General features: G+C 45.5%; 1 protein-coding gene across 1 annotated transcript in view; it reads right to left on the bottom strand.

The window, feature by feature from the left end:
* ITPR1 (inositol 1,4,5-trisphosphate receptor type 1) overlaps window positions 1-21,000 on the bottom strand; it is a 159,998-nt gene that overhangs the window by 105,378 nt on the left and 33,620 nt on the right. Inside the window, exons 4-9 of the mRNA XM_082288495.1 lie at window positions 7,003-7,118; window positions 3,367-3,453; window positions 2,480-2,638; window positions 1,553-1,651; window positions 953-1,036; window positions 724-870 (exon numbers count right to left, since the gene is read on the bottom strand). Of these exons, the coding sequence (XP_082144621.1) occupies window positions 724-870; window positions 953-1,036; window positions 1,553-1,651; window positions 2,480-2,638; window positions 3,367-3,453; window positions 7,003-7,118 (692 nt within the window). The remainder of the gene's footprint in view (window positions 1-723; window positions 871-952; window positions 1,037-1,552; window positions 1,652-2,479; window positions 2,639-3,366; window positions 3,454-7,002; window positions 7,119-21,000) is intronic.

The following is a 21,000-nucleotide window of genomic DNA, read 5'->3' as shown; positions in this document are numbered from 1 at the left end:
CCTATGCCAGGTAACTGCACACACATGGGCAGTTACCACAGACTGGTAACATGCCAAAGTAATGCTAATTACAGGCAAGCTTTCATCTGAAATACAGGAGAAGCTGAATGTCACAGCAGATACTTCTGGAACAGGAATATAAAAACACCTGTCATTACAACTTATTTTTTGATTCTTATATGCACTCCATAATTTAATCAGATTTAAAATCATAAACCAACTCTAATAATACCAACAGACTGAGGCTATTTTCAGAAGCCAGTGATGGCCAAGGTGTTAGTCACTCTGTTAAAAGCCAATGGAATAAAAGCAGCCAGTTCAGACAGACTAGCAAGGGGTTGCAGCCTCCTATCAAATGAGGATATGCATAATCACATTATTCCACACCAAAAATAGAGCCTTCAGTACACTCAGCAGGACAGTGGAAATTATAAGCTGTTCTTAAACTTCAGTGACTGGTAAGAAAATGACTTCATTGATGTTTCTCTGTGCCCTTTTTCTGTAGTGTAAAGCACCTGAGTTCAAGAGCTCTGTGCTGCACCATCAGAGAGCAGAGCTGCGCTGTGATTGTGCACAGAAAGCACAGCAAGCGAAGGAATTTTAATTTAAACTTGTAACACCAGGAAAATTTAACCTAAAGAGAGAAATCCAGATAGAGTGTTTTTAAACAGAAGCAGTAATTGTTCCCACCAAGCCAGCCCCAGCCTGGGTTCCAGTCCTTACCTCCACCTCCCACAGGGCTTTGGAGCTGGTGGCAGACGTGGCTGACTGCCTGCCCGTGGTCCTGAGGAACACGTGCTGCTTCTTCCTGTGCTCATCACACGTCAGGAACTTCTCCTGCTCTGCGTGGAACAGCCTCACCACGTCCCCCTGCCAAAGGCAGGCAGCAGGGTCAGCAGGGGCAGTGCCCAGCAAGGCCCCAGCTGCAGACAGGCACAGCTCTGGCTCTCACCCCTTTGAGGATGTCGTCCTTGTTGTCGCTCCATTTCATGAAGAGCACGATTTTCCAGCTGGTGTTGCAGTTCACTGAGTTGACCTAAAAGGAGAACAGACACCATCAGTCCCACTGTCCTGTGCCTGCACAAGATACTGCCATGAGGCACTGTCTTATTTTTTAGATAGCTTTCGCCAAAACACTGCAGGCCTGGCTGCATTGCTCTAGAGAAGGGAAGTCCTTTCTGTATCTGCTCCAGAACAAGTGACTCAGAACTGACTTGCATGGAAGCCACTTGTTACACATCTGTGCTGGTAGGTTTAATTTTCTTCACAGTGACTAGAATGGGGCACATCACTGTGACAACTTCTGACTTTGAAGGAACACCTTGTTTTTAGCCAGTCATGCAAAAGAGACTGAACTCAATCCTCTGCCAGCACCCAAGAGAAAGTGGAGCTCAAAGACTTTTCACTTGAGTCACTGATTACCAGGATAACTTTTCCTAAGCAGTGCCACAGGTACCAGCCAACTTGCTGAATTCTCAACCATGCACAAACAGCTAAGCTGAAGCACAGAGGGGTTTGTACAGCTGCTCCAGCTGTGCCAGTGTCCCCTTACCTCATTGCATCCTGGATTATCCACAAGCTGATGGCTACTGGCATGGAGAGGCTGGCCAGCATTGACAGGATTCAGGACTACTTTGTCTCCAATGACAACCTGCAGAGAAGTGCAGCATCAGACAAATTTGCACACTGGGAAAGCTCTTTTTCTTCCTTTTTTTTTTTCCCCAGTGGAAGTGATGGGAGGAAATCACCTTTTTGCAGTCTGGAGAGATGCCAGTCTGAGTGTTCCACCAGGATTCTGTTTGGTTCAGAATTTAGCTCACCAAACTCAGTCACTGAGGCAAAACCCCACTATGCTACTGGACTCAGAGCCTTGAAGAAGAAGCAGACTGAGCTCTGGTACAGGAAAAATGATGGCTGATTGATAAATTCACCATGTTTAGGTGCAAATATATACCCGGCCTAAACCCCAGAGCACACTGAAGCTTATGACCTCCTGGTTTTAGGAAGATCCTATACCCAAGTGACTCAGATTTTGCAAAAGAAGGGATGAAAATGGCAATGCATTTAATCATTTCCCATGAACAGCAACATTTCACTTCCTTATTACCTCACTCCTCATATCCAAAGTGATGACGAATTTTGATTCTAAGCTGACAACACTGAAAACAAAGATGCTAATTATTCCTTCCAAACCTCCTGAAGGAGCTTAACACTTCCTACCATTTTGAATTGAGCAGGAATTGTGCAAGGCCAGCCTAATTAGGTCCCTTATTCCCTCCAATGTTAGATCATTCCACGTTTCCAAAATACAAGTTACCATAGCAATTTTCCTCCCCCTCATGACAGCACAGCAAAAAGGTTGTTCCTGCATCATCATCACGCACTCAGAGATCTGTACATTGCATTAATTGCAAGACAGGTCTCCCAAATCCAGCCTGTGCCCACAGGGAAGTGTGAGGATACTGCTCCCAGCACTTACACTGTCCCCGATGGAGCGCAGTTTGTAGAAGGGCTGGATGTAGAACCAGGAACCTTCATTTCCAGCTTCATCCAAGGTCACCCTCATTGCATTCTTCTCTAGCAGAGCTGGAAGCCTCTTATTTACTGTTAAGTATTTGTTACTTTTTAAGTGAAGCAGCTAGAATAAGAATCAGAGTTCAGTTCTAAGAATGCTCCTCTTCCGCCCCTCAACAACCCGAGCGTGCATGAGACAACTGCAATGCTACACAGGGCTGCAAACTGAACTGTGTACAAACACTGATGGGTGCAGGCACAGTTCCACTCACACACAGAGACACAGAACAAAACACCTTCAGTTAATCCAACTGTCCCTTCCCCAGCACGGACACACACATGGAAATGCCCTCACCACTTACAACAACCTGCTCAAAAAAACCCCGGACCAAAACTCGTGAAATGCTGGGGACTGAGTGGTTCTTCCTGGTGAGAGGCAAAGCTGCTCTTCTCTTGCTTTGCTTGGTCTCATTTAACTGAAAATGTAACTACTTCTATTGATTTTCCTTCTCGGTGTCAGTTTATGGTTTAAGTGTCAACATTTCACTGTGAGAGGACATTTGGTGTTGTACATGTGCCACCCTCCAACAACTCTAATGAGGGCTCTAACAACTATTTCTGAAGAAAACAATCAATGGTGACCTCAAAACCAAACACAATTAACCCATAATAAAAAATTGACCTCATCACAGGTTTAACACCCAGGCCCTGCTTCCCAGGATCCCACTTCAGGGCATGGTCAAACTGGCAAAACTACAGACTCCTGACCATGAATTCCAGAAATTTAAAGTCCACTGAGCAGGGAATTTTCAACTAAATCCTCTCCAGCTTGCACAGACGTTCACAGCCTACCTGGATGACATTCCCATACTGGATGACAGTTCCCAGCAGTTTTCTGTTTTCAGTTTCGTTCTGTTTCTTTTCCAAATCCGCCGCATGCTGAAATTAGGGGAGAACAGTTCAGTTGCTAAGTGTTTTAGAAAAGGGGGTTTTATGAAAGTCCCTTTTCTTTGAGATTATTTCAAAGCACTGGAAAAACAGCAAGCATCTGAAAGAGCCTAATTTCCTTTTTCCTCAGCTTCCAACAGCGTAATTTCCAATTCCCTTTTTCAACTGTTTGGGGAGATAGACACACAGCATTTAAGTAACCTGTAATTTGGGTACAATTGGACACAATTTTGGAATAAAACATGAGATGAAAAGCTCAGACAAGCTAGAAAGCAGATATCTAGTGGGGGGAAAGGTGAAAAAGGGACGGGTAACAACTCCAGCCAGGAGTTCTATTTTCCTTTCTACTGACTTCTACACAAAATGAATGAAAGAATCTCAACTTTGATTCTTTATTTTCCTTTGCCAACACAGGCTCCAGCTGCCCTCCAAGCTGTGTTTTTCTGGAGGCTCCAATGCCCCTCCCTGTGCAGCAGGATCCTTGGGAAGATTCATACAAATGCCCACTGCAGCTCTGGATTTGAGAGTTCCTGACCCCCCACACCAGAGCTTGTGCTCCCTGAGGTTATGGATCCTGTGTGCCACAGCTGAGCATTCCTGCACCACACCAACAGGGCAAGGAAAGGGAAAGCCCCTGCTAAATTGAATTATTATAAAGACACAAAGACCTAGTTAATAATTTACAGTGAGCCTCTTGCCATTTTTGTTTTACAAGTGAGATATTTGGCCCAGGCTGTTTTAAAACAATTTCATTTGGTAAAGAACTTCTCCTTCACTTTACAGGAAAGATGATGTTTTTGAATTAGAAACATAACTCTGTATTTGCTTTAACTCCTATCTGGAGGTGGAGAGCAATTTAAAATTGGACTTTTTAGGAGGCTGAGCATCAAGGATTATGGTTTGGTTCTCAGGTCTCAAGGACTGTGGCAGGTCCAGTTTTCTCTTGGAGAAGAAAGTGTCCACAGTTCCTCTCTACAGGGAGGTGAAGTACCAATAACACAGGACAAAGGAGCAGTTCTTTGCACACTGTTAGAGAATGTCACCAGCTCCAGCTCACTTAAAATCTGCTATTTCTAGATGCTGTGCTAGGTATGAAAACTGGCTTCTTGCTCAGGAGACCCTGAGATACAGCTGCTCCTTCAAATTCAAAATTTTATTCAGCCATGCAATGCAACACAATTTTCTCTGTACTACTAAAATACAACTTTTTTGCTTGATTTCCAAGTATTCTGTCAAGAAAAGGTTTCATCAAGACACCGGAGCCCTCCCCCAATAACAGCAACCACAGCCAGGACTGCCCTGCCACACTGGGTGCCACATTTATTATAAATACAGAAAACAATGTATTCTGTGGAAGTACAACTAGGACTTAGGACATACTTCAAAAGCATCCCCCAAACCCGACAGTCTCCCCGGGAGAACCACTTTTCTGGCCACTAGATGTCAGCTCCTCAAGCAGCTCGGATGCTGCGACCACAGAGAGACAAGTGTCCCAGATTTTAAATCCCTTAAATGGCATTAACTTAAAATAACCTGACCTCAGCATGGAGCGCTCTGTGGCAGACAATAAATTCCACCAGCAGACAAACAGAAGCCAAAAAAGGCAAGTGATGATGATGAACACATCTTGCATCATCAACTGCGTTGGAAACGCAAGGCACTGATAAAGAAGTCTCACCCTGGGCAGAACTCACAGCTGTGAGCCCAGGCACAGGGTCCCATGCACAGCACAGGGTGTAGAGCATTCCATGCACCAGCAAGTGGAAAAGGTGACACATGGACACGTAGGAGCAGCAGAAGGAAGTTTTGATACGAGTGACATACACGGGACACAATTATTTTCAAGCCCCGGGTCGCTGCAGACCTGATGGGCCCACCTGACTTCATGGCCAAGGGGTGAAGATTAAATAAACCCCCATAGAATTGTAAGGCACTCAAATCCTTCTGCTAAATCAAGCAGCTCATGGTGGGACATGTCTGTGCAAGCATCACTCAGCTGGGGCTCATCCTGGAAAAATCTCATCCTGTATTTCCAGAACATTGGCACAAAAGGGTCAAGTGTCAGAAAAGTAGGGACAGGTCCCAAACACCTGCACTGGGATGTCCTATGGGAAGGGGAGACAACTCCAAATGAGACTGTAATCCAGGGCAATTCCAAAGCCTTTTTCTTCTACATGTTGCAGTATTTAGACTCTATTTTCTCGTAAAACCCATGAACTCTCCCCTTTCCTGATACACCAAAACAGCCAACCCCAAAACCCCCATCACTCTAAGCTTGCTGCCACAGCCTACATCCCTTATCAACATGAGAAACACGGCCCAGGTGAGGGAGCTTTGTGCTACCAAAATAGCTTTGTCCCTGCCAAGCTGATACTTTTGGGTTATAAATACATTTTTCTGAAGCAGAAGGAGTCCACCAGCGGGTCTTTGTGAAGTGCAGGAGCGAGGCAGCCATATGGCAATCAGCAAGTGACACTCTCCTACGGGGCCATTTCATATTCCAGGCTACAATGAGCTTAATATAGGCTTAAAGAACCTAAAAATATTTAGAATTGTAATTTTGACATGAAGTACTCCAGCTATGTAATTTTAACATAAACACTGAGTTTATTTAACTCTGAAGTCAACAGATGGTATTTAAGTTAAGTTGGCTTTTTTTTATATAGGAGCTCTAAAAACAGCAATCAACTGCCTTACTGAGTTTTCAGCTGCTGAATGTCAACATTTTACCCAGAAAATATTAAATACTGCAAGCTAATACGGAAGGAGAGGCTGTCTGGCCTTATAATTACTCATAATTACCCATCAACCTTTCCATGTATCAACAGCAGTGATGTTTGTTTGAGCAATCCCAATAGATTGATCAGACCAGCAGCTCCTGATTTCCCACTTCAAGATGCAGTGCCCGAGAATCCTCTGTGCAATTCTTTCAAGGGTCCTTTTTTTATGCTGTTAACACCCAAAATGCTGCCCTGGAGCACCATTATCTTTACCACAGGTTAATGACAAAAGCTCCAGGGCTACCCCAGCTTTACCCCAGCATCACGGACACCGTACTGGGGGATCCAGACCTTGAGCAGGAACAGGAGGGGCAGACACTGATCTCTGCTCTCTGTGAGCAGGGACAGCACCCAGGGAACAGCTGGAGCTGTGTCAGGGGGGTTTAGGTTGGAGATCAGGGAAAGGTTCTTCCCCCAGAGGGTGCTGGGCACTGCCCAGGCTCCCCAGGGAATGGGCACGGCCCTGAGGCTGCCAGAGCTCCAGGAGTGTTGGGACAGCGCTGCCAGGGATGCCCAGGGTGGGGTTGATGGGGTGTCTGGGCAGGGCCAGGAGCTGCTTCCAACTCAGCTTATTCTGTGAATTTGTCATAAATCAGAGGATTGAAACTGTGAACATCTCCAAAGGAATCCTGCACGCTGATTTTTATGTACACTCGGTGTCTGCTCCTCAACTGTGCCAAGCTGACTGGAAATCCTTATTTAAAAAGCAGGATAGCTGTGAGTGCTGAGGGTGAGGAGGGCCCTGCAGAGGGATACTCACGTGCAGTTTATTGAGCAGCACAGCATCCGTGGTGCTGTTGGCCCCTGGCTTTGCTGCCTTCCAGAACTGCTTCTGCGCCGAGTACCGGTTCATGGGACATAGCTTGAACAGGCAGTCTAGAAAAACATGGAACAAACACAGAGATGGCTTCAGCCAGTCATAATTATCTGGATACTTGCTGCTAACGCTCTCCAAATATTCCAGCGGCAAGGAAAGGTTTATAAACAAATTCCAAAAAGCTCTTGATCAGACAAATGCTTTTTTGAGCAACAGGAATGCTACCCCATGAATGATAAAAACCAACTGCTGCTGCCAACATCTGATGCAAGACCAGAAAATTTATAACTTGTCCGAGTCAAAAACAGTACCAGACTAAAACGGGAACACGTTCCAGCGCTTTCCCAGGCAAACAGACTTGGTTTCTGCACTTTCAGCTTGGAGTTTTTTACTTCAGCAGGTAAACTATGTCAGGGTGGGGGGGTTTTGCTTTGGATTTTTTCACTGCTGTTGTTGTCTGTTTAGTTTTTAAATCAAATCCCTTCTATTGCTAGGGAAAACAGGGCAAAAAATTAAGAGAACCTCACCTAATAAAGTGGCAGCAGCACAAAATACCCTCAAACAACAGCCTGCCCAAGCACAGACATTCAAGGCGTAGCTCGAGGTAACATCAAACCCTTCAGGGTGTCAGGTTCTATACCCAATGCCTCAACACAGTTTATTTAACATTCTGCCTGGCAAAAGTCAGGAATCACAGCTCATTAGTCTTATTAAAAATACATTTCTGTATTAGAGATGCTAACTTATCAGTAATAAACCCACATGAGCTGCAGTGACTGTTTTTCCTCCTCTCGTCGCTAAGCAACGGAACACGCAAAAAAATAAATTCAGCTATTCAAAGGCAGCGCCTAAAGTAGCAGCTCAGAAGTTCAAACAAAGTGCCAGGAGAGCCAGGAGGCTGTTCCCAGCCTCTCTGGCAACAGAGCAGATGCAAGGCTCAGGCTCCTCATGCACACGGCCTTTCTCCAGGCTCCTGGGGTATCCCTACAGGCAAGCACCGCAATTTGGGAGGCACCAAGGTGAGGAGAGACCCACCTGGTTTATCCTCCCTGCTTGAAAAACAGAGCTGCTTGTTCATGGGCACTCTGCATGCAAGAAGGGAGAAACCCCACACCAGAGATAAGTCATGGCAGCTCTGCCAGAGGCTGAAGCTGAAGGGGCCTAGACAGACCTTGGTAATTTCACCTCTGGATGCCATTTGAGATTGACACCTTCACTCTTGTCATGCCTTTCCTCCAATCCTTCCCCAGAGCACACCAGGCAACATCAAAACCTTTCACAGAAGGGCAAAGAATCCCAGAATGGTTTGGGTTGGAAGGACCTCGGAGACCATCCCATTCCACCCTGGTTTAGCAGCCCGGGACACCAGCAACAGATCCGGCAGGAGCTGGGTATGGCACCGGGGCCCTTGGACGCAGCGACACAGGGGAAGGACAGAGCTCAGGGCACCAGGAAGGAGGCTGAACTGCATCTCTGCAGAAACACTCGGCTCCACTTCCATCCACACTGCCAGCCTGGGGCTGCTGAACCACCAGCAAAAGTGCAAACCACACTTTCCAGGTTTGCGCTCTTCACCATCTTTTTCATTTGCACCAGGATGATTCACAGCGATTGACAGCACAGCAGAGATTCAAAAAGCCACTGCGGGCTGGCACTTCAAGCTAAGACTCCGCATTGTAAGCAACACACCAGTTATAAAATTTTCTATTTTTGCTTAAACCATCAGTTCACACAATGACAGCAATTAACACACAGAACTGCAGAGAAGAATTAATTGTACGCTAGATTTAGTCACAGTGCACTTCTTTCCATCCTTTTCAGTCAAGAAAGTTGTCAAGTTAAGCTTAACTTCCAAATTGTTAACTGCAAGTAACCCCCTCTCCTGCCTAAAGCACATACAGAGGGCTACAAGTGTGTTTGACCTTGTCCAGTGCAAGAAAGAAAAACACAACATGTTTTTCTTGGGTTTTCTCCCCAGTAACAAAGCTACAGATCTAAAACAAACAACAAAAAGCACCCAATATATTTTTTTTCTAGTATTTCTCCTATGAAATCTATTTCTGAAGTGGTTGAGAAGTTCAACTTTATCTTATTCACCTTCGTATGGCCACCAAATGTATTTCACCACAGGTCAAACTACATGAACTTTATGACCAGAAGACTTTTAGATCTCCAGACCCCATGGCCTTGGATGTTTACAAAGCCAAGGATGTGCTGGCTGAGTCCCATCATGGTCATTGATCTGCAACCCACAGTCCTGATGACTGTGCAAGATAAACCCACTTGTATCAGACCTAAATTCTGTAGGGATGGTGTCTATTTCTACAACAGGAGCCCAAAATCCAAAGCCAAAACTTAAAAATGAAGCCAAAGCAGCAAACCATCAGCTCCCTGCTCCGCTCAGTGATTCCAGCAGCTTTAGCCACAGAGGAAAGGTGATAAATAAAGCAATTACTGCACAGTAACGACATCTTTTTATAGACTGTTTGTTGAATATTAACCAGGAAGGAATGCATTTTCCTTTCAGATCTTCACGATATACGGTGAAAAATGGCAGAAGTGCACAATGAAGAAGTATAAAAATAAAATACTACGTCACTGTTGATGAAGCGATGATACATCAAGCCTGAACACCCAACAAAGGTCCTGCAGGAAAAAGGGATTGCATAATCCTACACTACCCCAGCAGGATGCTGAATGCTACATAGGCACGTATTCAATGTGCATTTCAACGCTTCCAAGCTAAATCCTGCTCTTCCGTCAGCGGCTGCTCTGCACGGAATAAAGCGAGGCCGAGCACGGCTGCGACGGCACCACGTGAGAGATGAACGCTCTCACTGGTGGGACACGCAGCCCACGTGGGCCTCTGCCACCTGCAGCTCCCCGAAATATCACGGCAAGGATTGGTTACCCTCTGCGTGCACCGGCAGCACAGAGGAGTCGTCAAAAGCAAGGATCCTGGGAACGCTAGAAACTCCCGTGTTCCAGAGTATGTTGGGGTTCAAGGAAGAGGGAAACTTGCCAGCACCATTATTCCAACTGCCAATTCCTTCTACCCCATTCTTTCTGTTTTCTCTTCTCCATTTTTCATTCCCTTCTCAGTTACACCACGCTCCTTTCCAACCAGGCACAGATCCCAAACTTCCAACCCTTCCCTCCAGCCCAAGGAGCCCCATCTCAAACGCCCAATTTCTGCTCTCATAGCACAATGAAAAACCTGACAAAGACTGAGCTTTTCTTTTTCTTACAAAGGAGTCCATCACACAGGAATTTAAGTCACATTTAGGTAGCACATTAATAAGATTACTTGAAGATATAATGCAAAACTTGTCAAAAATTACAAATACCAAGGTTAGAGAGGCTGGAATGCTATGGAGAAGGGAGTATTTCAGAGCCCACCCAAGACATCATCACCTTCTTTCACACGAAGTTGCCTAGAAATATGCAAGTCAAACATTCCCAGGCAATTCCAGCCTCCCCTTCAGAGGCTTTTCCCACCGTTTGGGGCATTAAGTGATGCCATTATGTTAATTCTACCCTTGATCTAGGAGGACAGCTCAGAAAGCTCCTGAACAGGCACTGCTGACACCCAAAGCTCCACCAGGCAATAGCAAAGATTCATGGAATCATGGAACGTTTTGGACTGGAAGGGACCTCAAAGCCCATCCAGTGCCACCCCTGCCATGGCAGGGACACCTTCCACTGTCCCAGGCTGCTCCAAGCCCCAATGTCCAGCCTGGCCTTGGACACTGCCAGGGATCCAGGGGCAGCCCCAGCTGCTCTGGGCACCCTGTGCCAGGGCCTGCCCACCCTCCCAGGGAAGGATTTCATCCCAATATCTCATCCTACTCTGCCCTCTGGCAGCGGGAAGCCATTCCTCCTTGTCCTGTCCCTGTAAATAATCCCTCCCTATCTTTTCTGTAGCTCCTTCAGGTGCCATCCTGGTCCTGTCAGAGCTCAGCTCAGTTTGGAAGGCCCCAGCCCATTTTCCTCCCTCTGCCCTTCTCCAGCGTGCCCGTTCCAGAATGATCTGGAAGCAGTTTCAGCTCCAGCCAGGCTGGTTGTGCAATCCACCACTCATCATTTTTTCCAAATCTCCACTGCCTATTTTAAGCACTTAGAAGAAGGTCTTCACCAACTTTTCTGCAGTTGGAGAGAGCAGGAATCAAATACTTTGTTGGCAACAAAAAGGTGTGTCGTTATTTCGGGTTTTAAACCCAGACTCTCCAAAATGCCAACTGGAGAAAGGTAAGAACCAAGAGAAATTACTCCCCCTCACAAAAATCATACTTTAGGGTGCTTTCAAATGAGGGAAATCTATAAAGATGAAGATTCTTTAAATAAGTCACTTACAAATCCACTGAATATTTAACACCAACACAGCTGTTTCTTCATTACTTGGAAAAAACCAAATTCATTTTTGCACAGCAAAACTAAAATTAAAAGAAAACCAGCAATTCCCTGCTGAAATTTAGCAGTTTCTCTTCAGACTTTTTCTATACTTAGATACCTGATATTTTCCCAAGGCCAAAGCCTGCTCACAGGAGAGAATAAATACACAGATAGTATTTTTCCTTTTTATTTTAAATACGGAAGAATAGCTGTAATGAAGAAGTAACATAGCTGGCAATGATGGAAATACTGTAAATAGAAGTTGTTGACTTTATATTTACAAAATTGCACAGCTTTAATACACTCACAAGGATGGTAATGCTCCACAAGATGAGGAGTTTATTTAAAGACAAAATGAAGACCTCTCTTGTGCTCAAATGCAGTATTTTCACACAGGAGACTCAGAGAATAATACAAAATGCACATATTCAATCACAGACAAGTTTCACCTTTTCAGAAACGCCTGGATTACTCCATCATCTATTTCTATACTTGTTCCTTCAGAGATTTAAAATTAATAGATGACAGCCTAAGAGGTTCAAAGAATATAGAACAAAAGCAGCTACAGAAATGTGTTGATTATTAATCATTCCTGCATTTCCATGAAGAAGGAGAAAAAAGAGCCTTATCCTACTGAAATGACTCTCTATGTGATGAGAAGACATCCTTTCATTTTCAACTTGCAGTGATCAAGCTTTGCTGGGAGCACAGCAGCTCAGTTCAGAACAGGATGTCAGGATGCAGCAGCACTCCCAAAGGAGCTCCATCCACAGCTCCACCCAAGAAACCAAACCTGGACCCTGCACATTTAACCTGGTGGAAGAACTCAGCTGAATTCTAACCTCGTGTTGCCAACAGTTCTGCCATTCCACACGTGGGGAAACTGAAGCACAGGTGAGCAGGGCATTGGTACGGAACAGAAAAAGCTGGGACTGCCCCTGGATCCCTGGCAGTGTCCAAGGCCAGGCTGGACATTGGGGCTTGGAGCAGCCTGGGACAGTGGAAGGTGTCCCTGCCATGTCAGGGGTGGGATTGGAGGAGCTCTAATGTCCCTTCCAGTCCAATTCTATTCCAGGCCCAAAGATCTCGTAGCAATCACATCCCTCTGCAAAGCAGCCCAGTCACTCAGGATTCAAACCCTGCACTAATTACATGACAAAATTTATTAGAGGTTTCTGCTGTGGTGACGCCTGTTACCTCCCTGCTTTGTGCTGCTGCATCTTGTGTTTCAAGGGCTTTCAATGCTTTGCTTTTTAAAGCAGAATAAAGGGGGGAAAATCACCCTTGTAACCAACATTTAAATTGAGAGTGTGCACGATTTGTGATCTAAATATATTTTAATTTTTGTGTTAAAATAACCACCCTCAATTCCTATCTGCAAGACACGAGGGTAACCACCCTCTTGCTATTATATTCATGTATGCAAAGCCCTACCAATGGGAATTGCTGCTTCATTTGTTCAAGCTGTAACAACACAGGAAATAATGTAATTGTTATTAACTTGGAGCTGAGGTATCAAAGCCAAGGGAGAAGACTGAACAGAGATTTCAGAGAGAGAAAAATTATATACCTGAGAGCTGGACGCTGACTATCAACGTCTGCTAAAGCTACATATTCAGCAATGAAGCATTAATTAAAAAGCAATGGCTTTTTGACCACATAACTCACTAGCATATGCCTGCACCCAACACTGTGACTTCACAAAAATAAACACAGCATTTTAGATTTATTGAAATGTGCTGTGGGATAAGGCTGTCATTAGAATCATGGAATCACAGAAGGGTTTGGGTTCTGGAAGGGACCTGGAAGCTCCTCCAGTTTCACCCCCACTCCATGGGCAGGGACACCTTCCACAGACCAGGTTGCTCCAAGCCCCGTCCAACCTGGCTTTTCCTTCAGCAGAAGCCCAAGAGGAAAACTTGATTGCAGCAAGGAAGAGCAAACACCTCACTCCTCACCTGCAGGGATTCATCTCCTGAGGCTCCGGACACGCTGTCACATCTCAGGGTAAGCTAAGAACCAAAGCACAGACAACTCACCCCCCAGGCACCCCCACGAGCACAACAGCAGAAAAGCGCCCGAAAAACGACCAAAATACTGACCTGAGAAATGCACCTTTAAGTAAACACCTTGTGTTTCAAAGAGTTCAGAACACACCAGTGTTTGTTTTATTTCTACACGTAACCTCTTTGGTCTCCTTCAAAAAGAAAACTGCTACTCAAAAAGAGAGAAATATTTAGACACTGGATATACAGGCAGTTCCAAAAGGAAACATTTGCAGGAAAGACCAGATGCTTTTTTCTATCTCTGGTACTGAGGGAAGATGCTGCGTGAAAACACAGAGCCAGAAGGGAGAGCAGCACAAGCAGAAAGGAAAAAAAAAACCCCTAAACCCCACTGATTTAACTACAACATATCCCATTTGACATCCATTCAGGCTAAAGAAGCAAGGAAACCATTCCTCTCCTTGTCATCACTATAGATAAGGTGTCCCTGGATGGGCAATGCTGGCTACAAGAGAGCTGGGATGACAAAACAGAGCCAATTCCCTCAGAGAAAGCTGTTAAGGACACAGTGAATGCTCCACATATCCCTGGAAGCATTAAGGAACAGCCTCACTTATGGACACGATGGATAACTGCAACCAAGAGAAGCTATGTAAAGAATAATCTCTTTAGAAATCGTCAAAGCACTCTGATGGCTCCTGGCTAATAACAGATAGAAGTTGGGGAAAAACCTTTTCATGTTGAGGAGAGGGAAAAAGAGAAGGAAAAAACCTCAAGCAAGGGGTTTACAGCTGCACATGTTGATGTGAGTTAACCCAGGATCCCAAGGAAGCTGCTGGTCCCAGAGAGTGTTTCTGCTGTCTTAGCTCAGTTGCATCTCTGGTCCAGCCTGAAAAGGAACCCTGAACAAGAGGCCACCTGGACAAATTGAAAGGCCATCCCTTTCTCTCCCTCACAGGCACTGAAAATCAATTTTTACACACATGGAGAAGTATTTGTACTTTATATGAAGGGAATTCAGCAAACTAATGTCATATGAGTTGCAGAAGCAATTTTAAGTAAATTGTTGTGGCTCTAGCCTTTTTCCCAGCCTGAGAGCTGGATCCTTGACCCAGGAAGCCATTCCCTCTCTCTCTTTTCATAGTTTCCATGACAAATCTCCCTGTGAGACACCAACACAATTCTCAGGACAGGAACCCTGCGACATTCCCTCCTCAATATCTTTGGGTCTTTTCAGTCTACATTTTACCCCGGCAGTAAACCAAAGCAGATTTATTTGCTGGCCAAATTTCATTTAAGTTTGGCTGCTCACCCCTCAGATTTCATTCTCATATTTGCTTCTTCACTTGCTCCTGCTTTTCCGGATTAAAGTTCCTGCTGAAAACGGGGCAGGAAGTGGGGGCACGAGGCAGGGAAAGCTTGGACAGTCTGAGCACAGGAAGAACAAGGAAGATCAAATTTCAAACCCCCTCTGGAAGCGTCAGTGTTGACCAGCATGGAAAGAATACTGTTGTGCTATTAGACAGAGCTAACTGAACAGTGTAACAAAAGTCACTTCTATTTAAAAACATTTTGTGTGCGTGTCACAGGGAATGAACCACCACAGCATCACACAAGAGAAAAGACAAATTTTTCAGCTGTTCAATAAAGCAGCTCCATTTTCAGCTCTTAAATGGATTTGGCTTAAAGAAAAACTGCATTGCCAAAAAAAGATGTAGGGACATTAAATAAATATTTGATAATATTATTGAGCTCTTGGTTGGAAGAATGGAAGAAATAATAGAATTGAATTTAGTGCTTCAATTTTTCTTACACTAATGAAGCACTTGGGATCTCTTGCCTGAAATGCTTATTTGTTTCTTTCCTTCGGCACCAGGTGCTGCCCTCCTGAACTCCCAACCCACTCTGCCTCCTGCAGAATTCCAAATACAGGTTCACAGCCCCTTGGAGAGCTTCCTTAGATCATCCCTCCCTTCCAAGGGCAGAATTAGCTCCATTCCTGCGTAACATCTGAAGCGATCCCTTCCAGCACTCCATTATTTCTGTATCTAACAGATACAGAATTTGTTTTTATTTTTACAACTTCATGCCATGATTTCCTTCCCTCTCCACATGGACACGCAGAAGAGAACTTCTCCCTTTCCCAGCAATATTTGCAGGCTCCTCTGTCCCACAGCTACCAAGATGTAAGACTGCTCAGTGGTGTTCCTGCCCATTTCCCTCCTGGATTTTCTCTCGTGCCTTTCTGGAAGCACGAGGTGCTGTACTGAACAAGAAACTTCACCTGAGGCTCTGCCAGGAAGCAAAACTGGAAAAAATAATTACTATGCTTTTTGGCAATGTTTCCTTTTATACATTTTCCAAGGCAGCAACTGCACTTTTTGTCAGAGCACAGCATCAACAACTCCTTTTCTAAGCACGATTCCCACACCATGGATCCTTCCCTATCGCACTGCCATGTGCCCACCCTCCTCCTCTCTGGATGCAGCCAACTGAGAGCAGTCTTTGACAGGTTCTGAGTGAATTCCCAAGCTGGTGTCTCCTCTGCAGAGCTCGCAGAGCACAGCCAGCTGTGACCAACACTGTGGGCAGACATGGGCAGCACCCAGGAGGGGTGAGCTGCCACAGATGTTCAGACTTCCAGAAACTGGCTTAATAAAGCAAAGACAAATGCAAAAAAACCAGGCCTGCCTTAACTACAGGGACCACTCTGGAGCTGAACAGAGCCCTGCTGCCCAACCGTGCTGCATTCCCAGGCAAACGCAGCAAAACACCGCTGCCCACATCTCTTCCCAGTCGGGGAGTTTTATTCCTTGCTTTCTGTTCCTGGGCTTGAGTCTTTCACCTCCCAAAGGCCTCTCCCTCTCTCCACTTTAAACAGTCCCCGTCCTTTTGGCAGGGGCCCAGAGATGCTCTGCTGAGGCCTATCAAGTGATGCAGCTCAATCTGTCCAAGCTCGCTCCGGTGCTGGGCGCCGCTTCCCCTCCTGGGAACATAGCACGGAAAACGCCAACAAATCATGCAGCTAATTAAAATCTGGCTTCCAGAACATAATCTTAGCACTGAAGGCTGCACTCTGGAAGCCGTTTTAATAAGCAGGTTATGCTGACAAGGTGTATACACCCTGTAAACACAAGTGCTGCCATATATTGCCTCTGCAGCAGCAAAGCTGAGCATTACAGCGGAGTGTGAAACAGCCAAGCACTTCTAAAAAGCACAGTATTCCAGCCTGACAGCACTTAAGAGTTAAGCTGTGCCAGCACCGCTGCTGAAACACAATCCATGGCTTTAGAGATCAAAAATGAAAGTGGAAAATAGTCCCTAAACTAGCAAAACAGCCCCTTCCAGGAACAGCTTAAGAGCTGTGCGTTACCAAATAAGGGAAGTGAGCGCCAGGAGCCAAGGCAGCAGAGCCACGCTGGATCCGGGACGGCAGACAGCTGGATCCCAGCGATGGGAAGCAGCCAGCCCCGCTGGGCTGCACTGCAGATGGGAAGAACAAATGTTCCGTGGCCGGGAGCGGAAGCAGAGCCCGCCAGCAAGGCCTGCAGGAGCTCATCCCACCGGCAGCACGTCCTCGGGCCTTCCGCGGGGATGGAAATGCAGGGCTGCCGCTGCAAACAGGCAAACCCACCCAGAGATTGTGTCAGAGACATTGATGGGGCACTTGCCACCACCTGAAGCACCTGAGAGCCTGCAAAGACATTCCCAAATGCTGGGGATGCTCCACGTGTCCCACAGGGATGCAATTCACCTGCTCCACGGAGCTGCCAAAGTGCTACCACACGAGGACAACACGGAGTTACTAAAGAAAAACTGATCCTTTTTCAACTTTAACTGAGTTGTTGTTTTCTTCTCTCTTTTTTAAATGCATGGATGTAATTCAATTTATTTTTGCCTGCTCTACTACCTCACTGTCTTCCAGCAAAAGAAGCGGAACACGCTATCATCCATCTCAGGGATGTTTCATATATGCTCCCAGTGTGAGCCTGCTGCAGAAATAAACACTCCACTAACTTGCTGTCTATTTTCCAACAGACAGAGCAGCTTCTCTGACTCCTTGGTTTATCACAGCTGATTATATCTCCCTGGAGAACAGGCTGTAAGAGCCCACAGGAACACCAGAACTTCATGTGATAAACCAAGGACCTAAAACACACCTGCAGAGAAAACCACAAGTTTCATTTCTTTAACTCCGTGTCCAACTACAAAGCAAAGAAGTCTGGGTTTAGGTGCTGACAATGCCTCCCCTATTTCCCTGAAATCCTGGAGACAAAAACAACCAGAAAAAAAAGAACATTCTGCTGAAACTACAATGAGGCTTCTCACCCCTCTGTCATAGCAGCTACAGCAGCCAAAGCAGGGCTCACCTGCCCCACAAGCACTCTACTCCTGCAGGATTTGGCTTTCTAACCTGCTCTCCCTGCCTGGAGCAGTCCCAGTCTCTCCACCCAAGCCAAGCCAGAAGTATCCATCCACCTGTGCTCCATCCCAAACACCACATGCTTCCTAACCCGATTTCCCTTCAAACCCACAATATTTACCAGTCCTTGAGTGTCAAAGCCTATTAATTATTGCCTTCTCACAGGTGTGTGAATCGACAGCTTCACTGCCCTCAGTCCCCCCGCCACCAGCTGCAAAGAGATGAGCAAGGCTGCACATTAGTGTGGCCTTGGCCAGTCACAGCTGGGAGGCTTTCCCAGTGTGCAATCACCTGGAAAACAGGAGGGGAGAAGCAATGATCAAACCTTTACCTATCACTGCAGCACTGATAATGTTACTCCTTAATTAAACCCTTGTGGTGGAAGTGTAACGAAGCCCTTGGACCACAACAACAGTGCACCAAGGCATCTGGATTGTCAAAAAGGACAGTGCCCATCTGCCCCCCAAGGCATGACCACTGTCACCACCAGACATGCCTTCCTGTGTGCCTGAAAAGTCTACAGAAAATAAATATATTCAAGCTACTTTGTGCTACAGCTATTTAAAAACTTCCTTTTCCACAAAGAACAATAATTAGGTATTTTCACTGTTTTCAGGCATCTTTCAAGCTGCCTTACTGACACAATGATAACACATGAATCAGTGAGGGAGAAAGCTGGATTCAGAAGTGATGGATGGGCTGGGAGAATTATTAAATAACACCAGCTGCATCACTGAAGGCATCCTACACTCACATCCACCCAGAGTCAGCAAAGAGAGTTGTCTTGGCTCACAAATACCACCTCTGTTGGTAGCCTCAAAGCACAAATAAGCTTCCAAGTTCAGAAAAACAAACTGAAATCTTCTTTTAACACAGTCTGCTCCTCTCCATTCTCTTCCTTCATTTGTTTCAATCACTGTCTTTATTTCCAATTATTAATTGTATCATAATTGCATTAGAACTGTTTCCTGGTTATGTCAGGTGGTCCAGTCTCTGCTTCCAGATCTACATCAGTTTTGTGCCTTGATTTCCAGGATTTCAGGGTTCCGATTAATTTAATCAGGTTTCAGATCAATTTTCCTTTCCTGCACAACATCCTGGCATTCAGAAACAGCAGAAGCGACCAAAAAACCCCGATTCTATTGCACAGATTTGATAATATCCATTTCCAGCTGTGGGTCTGCAGAGCAGGATGGAGCCACAGAGCAGGAGGTGAGACCCTTTGGTGGGGACGTGCTGGGACCGCCTCAAATGGTGACACGTGGCCCAGGCAGCCACGCTCAGATTTAGTCCCACAGAGGGACAGGACCCAGCCCTGGTGGTTTTACAGCCAGGATGGAGCATTCCAAAAGCTCCTGGAGTCCCCTCTGGCTCTGCTGTAAATGGAGGTGGAGGTCTCAGAACTTCACCAGCGGTGACGCCTGAGCGGTGCCACTTCAGCCCTATGGTGCCACTTGCTGGTTCCAGCCCCTAAAACCCAGCCCTTGGCACCCTCAGCTCCAGGAAGGCTCAATGCACCAGCCCCTGCCAGCTCTCCCACGGCAGAGGTTTAAAACAATGCTTCCCAGATTTATGGCTCCAGAGGAAAACTGCAGCAGCATGAGGTAGCACTGGACTATGTTACTCACCTGTAGATGCCTCAGGTAATTTTTACCCACAACAACTCCAACCTTTGGAAAAAAACAAGATTCTCAACCTCTCAATCGAACCAGCAACTCCCACATGATAAACCAGACACAAGCTATGAAATGTGGATTGCAAGTGTCCTTGGTATTAGAGATGCTCAAAAATAGATTCAGAAATAACAACTATTTCAGCAGATCCCCAGTGAAACCCAGACAACTGATGTTATCCAAAGGCTCCATCATGGAAAGTGCCAACTGTCCTGATGAAATATCTGAACCTTATTCTAAGATAAATGATAAAAGCAGAACAAAGCTCCTCTCAAAACATCTGAGGATATGGACATTATGTAAAAAAAAAAACAAAACCCCAAACCTATGTGAAAAACTGATTATCTGCAGTTTCCTGAGCTTTTCGATCTGGAGGAGCATTTGGGACTTCCCACATGGATTTCCCATTCTACGAAGATGTTTTGAGGAGGATGCCACTGGAAGCAGTGAGGTAAATTCATCTGCCAAGTCTCTGGACTTTTAAAAGGTGACAACCATGCCTTCTCTTTGCCCACTGAAAATATCCCAGAAGTCTGCTACTTTTCCATTCAAGTACACAAACTGCACATTAGGTATCTGCAGAACAAATCCATTATTTTTTATTAAAGAGCACTCATGATACTCCACATAAGTGAAATGAAAAACTTCTTCAAGAAAGGATTATGGGTCTAAACAGAAGATACTGGCTGGCACAAACTCAGTGAATTGTATTTCCATCATCTTCAGCTCTGGTAAACACAGAGAACCATTAATGAACAGAAGTGTCACTGGTGCCCTGTGGCAGCACTTCCACTCTACAGATTTCCCCTACTGCTCATTCCAAAAGCTTTGAAGGATTTTTTTTTTTTTTTTTACAAGGTGAAGCCATTGAAAATATGGTTAAAAACGTTACAAAAACCCAGTATTTGAGGAGAAACAGATGAGCTGCTAGAGAACCACGTGGACTGCAGAGCAGTTTCTGAGCCAAAACGCTTCTATGATACTGTGAGAATAATCCTGTATTTTTTACAAGGCAATATTGAGGCTGGAAGTGTGACAGCAGGGCAGAGTAGGGACAGCACAGTGCTGCAGACAGGGATGGAGCAGATTTGCTATTGCAGCCCTGAACTCGCACTACTACAGACACTGCCAAGTGTTGTAATTTTCATGCACATTATCTCCATTTCTTTGATGTAACATGTCTAGAAAGTTGTCATCAGCTTGCCCACACTCTCAGACACTGTGTCCCACGTTTGGGGACACGAATGACCGCTAAATTGAGAAAGCTTCCAGCCTGCACTCGAGGGCTGCTTGTGGATTCTGAGTGACTTCAAACACCTCAAGCTCACCCCAGAGACCAAGATTTTCTTGTCAAACATCCCTGCGTGGCACTTTTACTAATAAATACACCCAAACAGCTGCTGAGTACAAGCCTTAAGCCATATGCCAGTTACATACACAAATCAAC

This window comes from Coloeus monedula (assembly GCF_965178545.1).
Source record: "Coloeus monedula genome assembly, chromosome: 11".
Taxonomy (NCBI): Eukaryota; Metazoa; Chordata; class Aves; order Passeriformes; family Corvidae; genus Coloeus; species Coloeus monedula.
The sequence above is the reverse complement of the archived record's forward strand: the minus strand, read 5'-3'. Positions and strand labels throughout refer to the sequence as shown.